The sequence below is a fragment of the Corapipo altera genome, unplaced genomic scaffold (assembly GCF_003945725.1).
Source record: "Corapipo altera isolate COAL_440 unplaced genomic scaffold, ASM394572v1 128647, whole genome shotgun sequence".
Taxonomy (NCBI): domain Eukaryota; kingdom Metazoa; phylum Chordata; class Aves; order Passeriformes; family Pipridae; genus Corapipo; species Corapipo altera.
This window is the reverse complement of record NW_020885223.1, coordinates 22,828-33,873: the sequence shown is the minus strand read 5'-3', so window position 1 is coordinate 33,873 and position 11,046 is coordinate 22,828. Positions and strand designations below refer to the sequence as shown.

At 63.4% G+C, this 11,046-nt stretch overlaps 3 protein-coding genes across 4 annotated transcripts; 1 reads left to right on the top strand and 2 right to left on the bottom strand.

Moving 5' to 3' along the window:
- Nucleotides 1–1,757: 1,757 nt before the first annotated feature.
- On the bottom strand, nucleotides 1,758–3,393 carry LOC113940225 (protein S100-A14-like). Its single transcript, XM_027631335.1, has 3 exons — nucleotides 3,344–3,393; nucleotides 1,983–2,129; nucleotides 1,758–1,885 (listed from the first exon to the last, which is right to left on the bottom strand). The coding sequence occupies exons 1-3, from the start codon at nucleotides 3,374–3,376 to the stop codon at nucleotides 1,766–1,768; spliced, it is 300 nt and encodes a 99-aa protein (XP_027487136.1). The 5' UTR covers nucleotides 3,377–3,393; the 3' UTR covers nucleotides 1,758–1,765.
- Nucleotides 3,394–4,447: 1,054 nt separating this feature from the next.
- LOC113940221 (protein S100-A13-like) lies at nucleotides 4,448–5,664 on the bottom strand. 2 transcript variants are annotated; one of them, XM_027631329.1, is made up of 3 exons: nucleotides 5,483–5,664; nucleotides 4,796–5,079; nucleotides 4,448–4,635 (listed from the first exon to the last, which is right to left on the bottom strand). In XM_027631329.1, exons 2-3 carry the CDS (start codon nucleotides 4,946–4,948, stop codon nucleotides 4,501–4,503), a joined length of 288 nt encoding a protein of 95 aa, XP_027487130.1. In that variant the 5' UTR covers nucleotides 4,949–5,079; nucleotides 5,483–5,664; the 3' UTR covers nucleotides 4,448–4,500. The 2 variants fall into 2 exon arrangements, with proteins under 2 accessions (XP_027487130.1, XP_027487129.1); XM_027631328.1 differs by having other exon boundaries at nucleotides 4,796–4,961; nucleotides 5,483–5,663.
- A 2,243-nt stretch (nucleotides 5,665–7,907) lies between these two features.
- Nucleotides 7,908–11,046, top strand: LOC113940219 (protein S100-A1-like). The gene is made up of 3 exons (XM_027631325.1): nucleotides 7,908–7,974; nucleotides 10,540–10,688; nucleotides 10,769–11,046. Exons 2-3 carry the CDS (start codon nucleotides 10,548–10,550, stop codon nucleotides 10,910–10,912), a joined length of 285 nt encoding a protein of 94 aa, XP_027487126.1. The 5' UTR covers nucleotides 7,908–7,974; nucleotides 10,540–10,547; the 3' UTR covers nucleotides 10,913–11,046.

The window sequence follows — 11,046 nt, the reverse complement described above, 5'->3', positions numbered from 1 at the left end:
AGGTGCCGGGAAGAGGATCTGGGAGCCCTGGCTCCCCTTTCCCCCCCACACCACCCCGACCATTTGACACATTTCCTGTCTCTAATTAAATGCACGCCACACCTTTCTGCTTAATTTCCATGCATTTATTTCCAAGGCAGGAACAATAAATAGTCATTCCCATTGTGAAATCCACCCCAGGCCGAGAGGAGACAGAGGGTGGCCCTGTGGCCGAGCCGCAGTGCCAGAGCCGCCGCCGGCCCGGCAGGACCTGCCCAGCGCCACCTTTTATCGCCTTTTGCTGGGGTTTGGATCAGTTTTGGTTTGCTCACCTCTGGTTTCTTCCCTCCCAAAAGTGCTGCTGAGGTGCCCACAGCCTGTCCCTCTTTGGGACACCCCTTTTAGGGGTCCCCATTGCTTCTCCAGGACATGGAGCTCAGTGGGAATGGCCCGGTGGTGGAGGGAAGGTGGGATAACCGGGTTCTCCAGCCCATTTCTTCACTCCCCATTCACTAATTGCCCCATCCCAGGGAGCCACAGCTTTGTGACATTTACTCTTTCCCAATTTGCTGTAATTAGCCCCAAATCCCATGTTCTCCCAGCACAGGTGGGATCTTGCTGGCTCACAGCTCTCAGCTCTTTCCAAGCCTGGAATTTCGGGATCTCCTCTGAGCTCCCTCCAGCCCAGCACGGAATCACATTCCCAAAGCCCTTGGGGTGCCTGTCCAGAGCATGGCCCTCGCTCTGCTTGTGGAGACCCCACAGCTGGGACCACCAGGCACCACCGCCCCAGGAATTGGGAATGTGGAAGCCCTGTGCACCCCTGCAGTGTCCTGACACACCCACAGGGTCACACACCCATGTCCCCACACACCCGTGGGGTCCCACACACCCACAGCAATCCTTGCACACCTCTGGGGTCCCTTCCACACCCACTGCCCCCTTTGCACCCCAGTGCTCTGCCCAATCCAGAACAACCCTCAGCACCATGACCCTGCAGCCCCCTCTCCCCCCTTTTCCCCCCACTTTCCCTCCCCCACCAGGGACAAACGAAGTCATTTGTTTGGCTTTTTTTTTTTTTCCGGTGTTTTCCTTTATTAATTTATACAAAAATGGTTGCAAATGGCACAAGCTGAGACCAACCCGCCCCAGCCCCGAGCCCGGGGGCCACAATCCCTGGAGATGGGGAGCACCAGGAGGGCGGCACATCCCGGGATAGCCCCCAGAACCCTGGTCCCTGCACCGGGGGACAGCAGGGAATACACCCAGACCACGTGCACCCACCCACGGCCACAGCAGAGCCCGGGATGCCCCGGAGGTGCCCTCAGGTGCCAGGGCACGGGGCTGGGGGGATGAGCCCGCACTACCAAGGGGGTTTTGGGGGGAAAGGAGCCAACTCCCTCTCTCTGTGATGCTTCTCCAGGGCTGGGGGTCCTGCAACTGGAGAGTTTCCAGGGCTGGAGGTGGGACAACCCCAGAGATGAAAGCGCTGGAGCAAAAGGATGGAGAAAGGCTCCAGAGCCAGGTCAGGAACCCCCATTGCCACCTCCCTCCCGCCGTGGCACAGAGCTGGGGATGGGAAGGGGGTTTCCTGATGGGAAGGAGAGCCAGGAGAGGACAGGGATGGGGCTGAGGAGGGGGATCCCTCCACCCCGGTGGGAGGGAACGAGCCCTGGCAGGAGCAACGTTGTTTTTTCCCAGGCTCATCCCACCGGGCCCCGCTGCCCCTCGCGCTCCTCGGTGCAGAGCCTGAGGCCTCGGGCACCTTCCTGTCCCCCACCAGCTCCTACTTCCTCCTGCAGCCCTTGGCTGCGTCCCCCATCATGTCCCAGTACTCTCCAAACTCCAGCTTGGCCTCGTTGGGGTCTCCCATGCACTCGATCTTCTCTTCCAGTGGTCCCACACACTGCAGGGGGGGCAGAGAAAACATCGGGGTGAGGGGGCTGTGAGGTCCTGTGCCTCCCCCCCAGCCCCTCCTGCCCAGCCCAGGGCTCTACCCTCACCTTGCCCAGGTGGGGCAGCTTCTGCACCACCAGCTCCTGCATCTCGTTGGGGGTCAGGTACTCCTTCTGCCCCTTCACTGCGTAGCAGTGGAACTGGCTGATGACGGTCTCAATGGCCCGTTCCACGTCCGTGAGCTCCTGGCAGTCCTGGGGGGGGCACAGGGGGTGAGCACTGGGGGCACAGTGACCTGGAGGGATGGGACCCCTCCCCAGAGGGATGGGGCACCCCAGGGTGCACAGGACAAGCCCTCAGTATGTGGGACACTCCCTGAGGAGTCCCCAGTGATGGGATAAAGCTCCTTATCAACACCAGACCTCTCTTCACGGGTGTAAGACCCCCCCCATACAGATGTGAGACCTCACTGTCCAGATGTGAGACCCCTCATACAGGTGTGAGACCCCCCCAGAGATGTCAGGGCCCACTGTCCACACCTGAGACCCCCATACAGGCACAAGACCACTCCAGACAGATATTCCACCTCTCCATACAGATATTCCACCTCTCCACAGACATGTTCCACCGCTCCACACAGATGTTCCACTGCCCCACACCGGCCCTGCCTGGCTGCAAGACCCCCTCCAGCTGCCACCTTGACACGCCACCCTTCCCTGCAGGCCTGTCACCCCCCAAATCTCCTTTCCTGGCCCCCTCCTTGCCCAGGTCCCCCGAGGCTCAGCCACCCTGGCGTCTCAGCTACACCCCCGGCGCGGGGGCCGCGCCGTCCTGACTGGTTCTTCCTCTCCTCGGCACAAGTGGCAATGGCATGATGAGTCAGTGCCCAGGACGACGCCTGGGATGGGGTTTGGCAGCTCCCAGAGCCCCTGTCCCACCCCAGCAGACCCCGTTCCCAGCGGAGTGGGGGGCACAGACTGGCACAACCCCCGTGCCCAGCTCTCCAGCCACTGAGTTCAGAGGGAGCCGATGCTGATTCACTCAAATCTGCGGTTTTCCCTCAAAACCGCATCGGACGATGCCCATTAGGAAGGACCTGGCAACCTCCAGAGCCTCATCCCGGCGCCCTAAATCCTCCACAGGTGCAAAGGGGTGCGTGCAGGGTGGACACCTCCCGGTTAAAAGCCAAGGAAAACAGGAGCCTTCCTGCTCCTCTCCATCCTTGCAGAGGCTCCCAAAGGTGAATCCCCGGCAGCTGGAAAAGGCTGCCTGCTTCCCTGAGCTCCCGAGCGGCTCCAAACCCGCAGCACCAGGTCCCCCTGCCCGGGACAGCGAGTCCAAACCCCAAAACAGCCCCCAGCTCCTCCACCACACTCTGGCTCCGGGATGGGGCAGAGTCAGGGCTGTGCCCCCGGGGTGAGGACATGCGGGGTCACCCCACACCCCGCCGGGGGTCCCGCTCGAGGACCTTGCGCTTCTTGCGGCAGTTGCACTGGCCCATCCTGCTCCTCACGGCGTCCGGGGGGTCCTCGGTGGCACCGGGGGGGGTCTCTCCTCTGCGATGGGATCCGGGGGAGCTGTTGGAGGGGGAAAGCCAAGCTCAGCTCTCGGCTCTCAGGGATCTCCCAGGACTCCTCCTCATCCCGGAGGAAGGTGAGCTGCCAGGACACGTCCCGGCGGCAGCGGCGTCCCGGCAAGTCGCGGCAGAGCCGAGCGTGGGAGCGCGGGGGAGACCCCGAGTGTAGACCCCCGGCCCACGAGGGGCCACTTACCTGCTCCGCGGGCTGGGCGGGTGTGCCGGGCTGTGCTGCACCGGCGTTTTATACCGCGGGAGGTGTGAGTGGGAGCTCCCGGTGCTCATTTCGGAGCCTGGCCCGGGGCCAGCGTGGGGCCGGGAAACGCCTCCTTTCCCGGCCACATCCAGGGCTCCCCCAGCCAGCCCGGCACGGCAGCGCCGCGTGGGAACGGCCACCGGGCATCCCCGGCTTGGAAGGGTCACGGGATGGGTCACCCCGTGATGGGGTCTCACCATGTCCCTGCGGAGCGTTTGGGAGCTGGACAGCAGGAATGGGGACATTCCCGAGCCAGGGATGTGCTGTGCTGGTGGATTTCACCATGTCCCAGCACCACTGGGATTTGGGAGCTGAACTCTGGGAATGGGGACATTCCCGAGCCAGGGACAAGCTGTGCAAGTGGATGAAGTGGATGTGTCCCCCTGTGCCACCCAAGACCCCAGAGAGTCTGGCCATTGATGCTGTGGAGGTGGTGGCACCGTGGCCACAGTGGCCACTGTGGCATCACTGCCAGAGCTGCTCCTCAGCCCCACCCTGGTCCCAGCCACATCTCTGCCTCCCACCCACCCCACAGCTTGGCAGAAAAGTGTTTGTGGGGTGTGAGGTGGCACCCCAAAAGCCAGACCACCACAGGGGCAATTTGGGAACACCCCCATCCATCACAGAGTCCCCAAACCCACCACCCTGGGCTGGGCCCGTCCCCAGCATGGCCACAGGCAGGGGAGGGGATGTGAGATCCAAACTGGGATCCCCCCTAAGAACAGCAGCACTGCTCAGGCTCAGGGAAACCTCTTTTATTTGCTCCACGTCAGCTGAGTCTCCCATGGCCCCGTCACTTCTTGCCCATTTTCTCTCTCCTCATGGTCTTGGCCAACTCCCCGATGAGCCGCCAGAACTCCCCAAATCTCAGCTCCTCATCGTTGTTCATGTCCAGCTCGCTCATCTTCTCCTCCAGAGAGGGCACGTCCTGTGTGGGGACACGAGATCGGCCACATCCCAACCCACGGTGAGTGGGGCGGGGACGGGGGGGCTCCTGAGCACAAATCCCAGGGGATCCTGAGCAGCCCCACAGCTCTGGGAGATTCCACGGGGATCCAGCCACCCCCTCAGGGTGCTCCCCACCTCACCTTCATCAGGTTGGGCAGATGGAGCTGGACCAGCTCCTTGAACTCGCTGGTGCTCAGGGTGCCCTTCCTGCCCTCCTTGCCCGCGCAGGTGATGAAGATGTCGATGATCTTCTCGATGGCCAATTCCAGCTCAGTCAGTTCGCCCGTGGCCATGGCCCCGCACACGCTGGAGGTGCAGGGACAGGAGCCGGGAGGGGGTTGCACCCTGAGGGTGTCCCAGGGAGACCCTCTGCCCTCCCTCAGCCCAGGGTGCAGCGGCTCTGAGGGGTCTCAGACCTGCAGGGCTGAGGAGGGTCCCGGGGCCGGGAGCTACTCCCAGGGGACCAAAAGCTTCAAGCGGGACCACAGGGAGGGGGAGCAGGTCTGAGGGATGTCTCAGCTGCCACCTGGCACAGGAGCTGGGATGGGGGACATGGAAAGGGATGGGGAACGTGGGAAGGGATGGAGGGACATGGAAAAGGGATGGGGGGACATGGGAAGGGGACAGGGGAATGTGGGAAGGGGATGGGGGGACACGGGAAGGGATGAGGGGACATGGGAAGGGGCTGGGGGTGTGTCAGGGGTCCCCAGTGCCACAGTGGGGCCGGGATGGGGGCATGGGAAGGGGCTGGGGGCGTGTCAGGGGTCCCCGGCGGCGCTGCCGTGGCCGGGGTGGGGTCAGCGCTGCAGCAGCGACTCCCCACTTACCCCACGCTGTGGTCAGAGAGCTGCGGGCGGGTCGTGGCCCCCGGGAGGTGTCGGGGGGGTTGGGGAGGTTTCGGGATGTTTTATAGCCACGCCGCAGGAGGGGACAACGCAGCCTTTGTCCCCCCCTCCGCGGTGTTGGGTTTCCTGGTGCGGCCGGATGGACGGACGCACAGACACCGCCTGACGTTCTCCTCCTCCTCCTCTGCTCCCTCCCGACGTGGGCACCGGACCAAACTCGGCCCTCGGCCCCGCCAGGCTGAACTTCCCGCAGCCCCAGCAGCCTCGGGAAGGTCCAGGGGAGCAGGATGGGACCAGGGGCTGAGGGGAGGGACACAAGGGCACAGAGGATCCCACAGGGCTCGAGCATCACCCGATTTCACGGAATCATTTATACTGGAAAAGATCCCCAAGATCATCGAGTCCAACCTTTGAAGGTCATCAAATCCAACTTTTGAGGATCACCCAGTCCAAGCTTTGAGCCCCTTCCCAGGGGTGCAGGGCAGGTCTCACCCCCAGTCCATCCCAGCACGGATGATGCCCAAATTCCCTGTTCCCATCCTGCTCTGGCTCATCCCAGCCCAGATCCAGCAGTGCCACTGAGCCAGAGTGAGAGTTGTGAGTCAGCTCCCACTGACATCATCCCTATTAATAGTGGGCTCTGTAAAAATTAATTAATCCAAATTAATTAGGGGGTTGGGACCCGAGCGCTCCCCTCTAATCAGTGTGTATTTATAACATGGCAGCCCTGGCACGTTTCCACCTGGGAGAGGGAGCAGCCCCAACATTCCCATGGGGACCCCGGGCATGACCCCAGACAAAGCCCCGGGCCTGGCCCCGATGTCCCTGACTGTCACCCACCCCATCCCTGTGTCCCACACAGAGCAAGGGTGGGACGAGCAGCCCCCCAGGACAGCGCAGGGAGTTTTGGGGTCCCAGAAACCCAGTGGTGTTTTGGAAACCCAGGGCAGGGACATTCCTGGCACAACACCCCTGTCCCCTGCCGGGTTTCTGCTGAGCCCTGACACACTCACTCCACCTCTCCATGGGATGGGGAGGCTCTGATGGCACCTGCTCCCCACCCCACACCCATCACACCAGCTCACGGGGCAGGAATTGGTTTCCTGCAGCCCCATCCGGCCCGGCCCCGGTCCCGGGATGACGGGGGGACAGGGACAGGGATGCACTTCCTCCGGCCCCACGTCAGGGCCCGGGATGGGCCATTGGGAAACGCCGGGATGAGTCAGGAGCGGCACCGACCAGGCCAGGTTTGGGGTGAATCACCGGCCCTGGAGCCGGGTGGGCCCATGACTCGCCGCCCCTGGAATTTTGGGGTGCCAGGTTAGGGGTGAGGGAACAGCAGGAGCTGCAGGAGCCGGGAAAAAGGCACCTTCCAGTCAAGGCTGAGATCCCAGTTTGGGGCCGTCTCCGTGGGCAGGGAGGGGTGACCCTGCCAGGGGACCCCCAACATGGCTGGGAGGGGACCATACAGGGACTGGGGGTGTATAGGGACAGGGGCCATATAGGGACTGAGACCATATAAGGGCTGGGTCACATGGGGACATGGGCCATATGGGGACAGGGACAAGGACCGTATAGGGATAGGGGCCATATAAGGGCAGGGACCATATAGGGACTGGGGCCATACAGGGACATTGACCATATAGGAACTGGGGCCATATGGGGACAGGGGCCATATAGGGACCAGGGCCATATAGGACCACAGGACTCCATGTGACAAAGTGACCACGTGCCTCCCAGGGGTTGGTGTCACCTCCATGTCCTGTCCTGGGGTTGTCCACAACCTCCCAGGGTTGGGGACCCCAACCAGGGACAGCCACTGTGCCCACCATGGGCCCCCCCAGCTCCACTGGAGGGGACTGTGGGGCAAAACCGGGTGCCCAGTGCCATCCCAGTGCCGTCCCAGTGCCGTCCCAGTGCCGTCCCAGTGCCCCCAGTGTGGCCGCAGCAGCTCCTGCCATTCCAAAGCACAGGGATGAAAAAGCCTCTTCCCTGTCCCAGTGCTGGGACAGAGAGACAAGATGGGCCCGGCCCAGGTAACTGGAGCAACTGGTTTAGCTGGGCTGGAGGGAGCTCAGGGACTCGCAGCAGCTGGAACCTGTTCCAGGCTGTTCCTGGCACAGCCTCACTGCTCCTGCTTTGGAAGGAGCTTGTCCTGGGAATGTGCCAGCCGGGCGTGATCTCCCCTCACCGCAGCGACCACAGGACCCCCCAAAACCCCAGTGATGCCCCCCGGCAGTGCCGGGGCTCCCCCGGCTGGTCCCAAATCCTGCTCTCCGGGAGGGTTTGGGCTTCATGGGAGCCCTCTGGTCCCACAGCCCAGCCATGTCCCCATGCCCGGTGCAGGGACCAGGGCCAGGTTATTTTTGGGGGATTCCTGGCCCCGTCACAGGCAGCTGTTCCCCAGCTGGGCAGTCCCAGAGCTGGGCTTTCCTGGAAGGAGCAGCCGGATCCGGGGGACAGGGCCACACTGAGTGAGTGCCACCGGTTCCTTCCCGTTCCCCCCATTCCCAGGCTCTGGATTTGGCCTCTCCCAAAACTCCAGGCCCCCCTTCCTGCCCCACAGCAAAAATGGGAGCTGTGTCCTGCTGGGAAGCAGCTCCTGAGCTTCCTTTTGGGACCTCCATTCCACTGGGACCCCCACTTCCATCTGGGACTCACAATTCCATCTGAGACCCCCACTTTCATCTGGAACCCTCACCCCTGTCTTGGACACGCAATTTCCATCCAGGACCCCCATTTCCATCCAGGACTTCCCATTTCATCTGGGACCCCTACTTTCATCCAGAACTGCCTGCTTCCATCTGGGACCCCCACTTCCATCCGGGACCCCCAACTCCACCCAGGAACCCCCTTCACACCCCCCTCACCTGCCCCAGGAACAGAACAGGGGACCTCCAGGACCCTGCATGTGACCCCAAACCCTCCAGTCCCCCCCCTCCCTGACACAGTGGTGTCAGGTGATCTCACTGTGGTTTTGGGGTCCCTGAGTGGGGACTGACCTGGGCATTTCCCAACCGCAGGGACAGGAAGTGCAGGAGATGGAAAGGAGGGAGCAGGATATAATTAGCCCCAAATTAGGGCTGGAATTTGGGATAAAGAGCCTGGCACCACCCGGCTCTTGCGAAAAGCAGCTCCCGGCAGCCCCTCTCTGGGGAGGTCCCAACCCTTGGAGAGAGATCCCAATCCCTGTGAGGGGTCTCAATCCTTGGAGATCCCACCCCCTGTGGGGGGTCCCAATCCCTGTGGGGGGGTCTCCAAGAAGGGAGGATGATGATTTTGGAGGCCGAGCTCCCATGGGGCCACCAGAGCTGGGCAGGCCGTGGGGGTCCAGCCTGTGCGGATCCGGGGCCGTAACGGGAGCCCGGATTATCAGCATTTCCAGGGCCGGCTCGGGAATCTGGTTTCTTGGCCGAGGCGTTGCTGGAGCAACGTCCGGGCTGGAATTGTGGGGCCTTTTGAGAGTGACAAGAGGCCTTTCAGCGCTCGGGGGGCCCCGGGGGACGTGCTGGAGTCACCCGATAGCCCCCTCGGCTCCCCCCGGCCCCGCCGGCTCCCGTGTCAGGGCCCAGGACACCGGATCCCTTTCCAGCCCTGGGACAAGGGCTGGGCACGGCCCTGGCACCAACAGCACCGCTGACAGATGGGGGATGCCAGGGGGACCCCGTGGGGTCAGACCCCGGGCGCTCAGGACACGAGGGGTCCGTGGTGACGCAAAGGACACCAGGGACAGCAGAGACATGAGGGACATGGGCCTAGGGTGGGACTGACACTAACAGTGAACCAGTGCCCACCCCACACTTCCCCAGCATCCCAGGGGTCCAGGCTCATCTATGGGGGGTGCACTGAGCCCTCCAAAGTGATGCTGTGCCCACCCCCATCCCTTCCCACCAGAACCCCCCAAGCTCCGGTGGGGCTGGAAGTACTTTCCAGAGCCATCCCAGTGCCATTCCAGGGGTCCAGACTCATCCCTGGGGGTGGTGACGGACACATGAGGAGGGCACTGAGCCCCTCAAAGTGATGCTGTGCCCACCCCATCCTTTCCCACCAGAACCCCACAAACTCCAGTGGGGCTGGAAGTGCTTCCCGGTGCCGTCCTGGTGCCATCCCGGGGGTCCAGCCCCCCAGGTCCCAGCCCCCGCAGGGGTGGCCGGTGGTGCCAGCCGGGCTGTCCAGCCCCGGTATCGGATCCTCCCGGAGGGAGGGGGCTTGGAGCTTATTTAGCGTCCCCGGCGGCCCGTCTGGGAGCACTCGCAGCACGGGGAGCTCAGGTGAGCACAGGTGGCCTGTGAGGGGTATGGGGAGGGATCCCCCCATCCCAGAGGAACCCCTCAACCAGCCCAGGGACCCCCACATCCCGTGGGTCGATCCCTGCCCAGCACCGAGGGACGGGACAAACGTGACGCTGCCGGGAAGGGGACAGGGCAGGGACCGAGGTGTCATTGGAAGGGGGGCTGGTGGATGGGGTCCCTCCCCCTCGGAGGAGCCCCCCACCCAGCCCTGGAGGGCACCAGGGTGCCGTGGGACCCCCAGATTTGCGGTGTCAGTCCCTGCCCAGCACAGAGTGAGCAGAGGGACCAGGACAGGGCAGGGAGTGGGTGACGTTTGGGGGCTGCCCTGTGAGGGGGGAGGTGGAGGGGGTGTCATTTCGGCACCCCGGAGCCCCCCACCCAACCCTGGGAATGCCCAGGATGCCCTGGGACCCTCAGATCCACAGTGTTGATCCCTGCACAGCGACGAGGGACAGGAGCCGGACTAATGTGACGCTGCCAGGAATGGGAGGGGGAACAGGGTGGGCACACTGAAAGTGGGGCAGGTGCATGGGGTCTTTTCCCCTTGGACGAGCCCCCCACCCTACCCTGAGGGGCACCAGGATGCCCGGGAACCCCCAGATCCTCAGTGTCAACCCCTGCCCAGCGGGACCAGGAAACGCTGCCGGGAAGGGGACGGGGCAGGGGGTGGGAGACATTTGGGGGGGTGTCATTGAAAGGGGACTGGTGGGTGGCGCCCATGACGGGGGGGGGGGGGGTTTCCCACAGCCAGATCCATGGCATCACAGCTGGAAGGGGCCATGGAGACCCTCATCAACGTCTTCCACCACTACTCTGGGAAGGAGGGGGACAAATACAAGCTGAGCAAGAAGGAGCTCAAGGAGCTGCTGCAGAGCGAGCTGGGATGTTTCCTGGAGGTAACTGGGACCAGTTGCAGCACTGGGAGGTCTCCCCTTCCCCTCTTTCCCCCTGGGCTCACCCTGTGCCCCCCCACCAGACCCAAAAGGACACAGGGGCCGTGGAGAAGATCATGCAGGACCTGGATGAGAACGGCGACGGGGAGGTGGATTTCCAGGAGTTCGTGGTCCTGGTGGCCGCCCTGACCGTGGCCTGCAACACCTTCTTCTGGGAGAACGCCTGACCTGCTGTGTTCCCACCCCGCACACACGGCATTCCCAAAATCCAGAGCCTCCCCTGCCACCCTGTCTCCACTCCCCAGCATTCCCAGGGGATCCCGCCGGGATCCAGCTCCACAATAAAGGCACCGACCCAGCC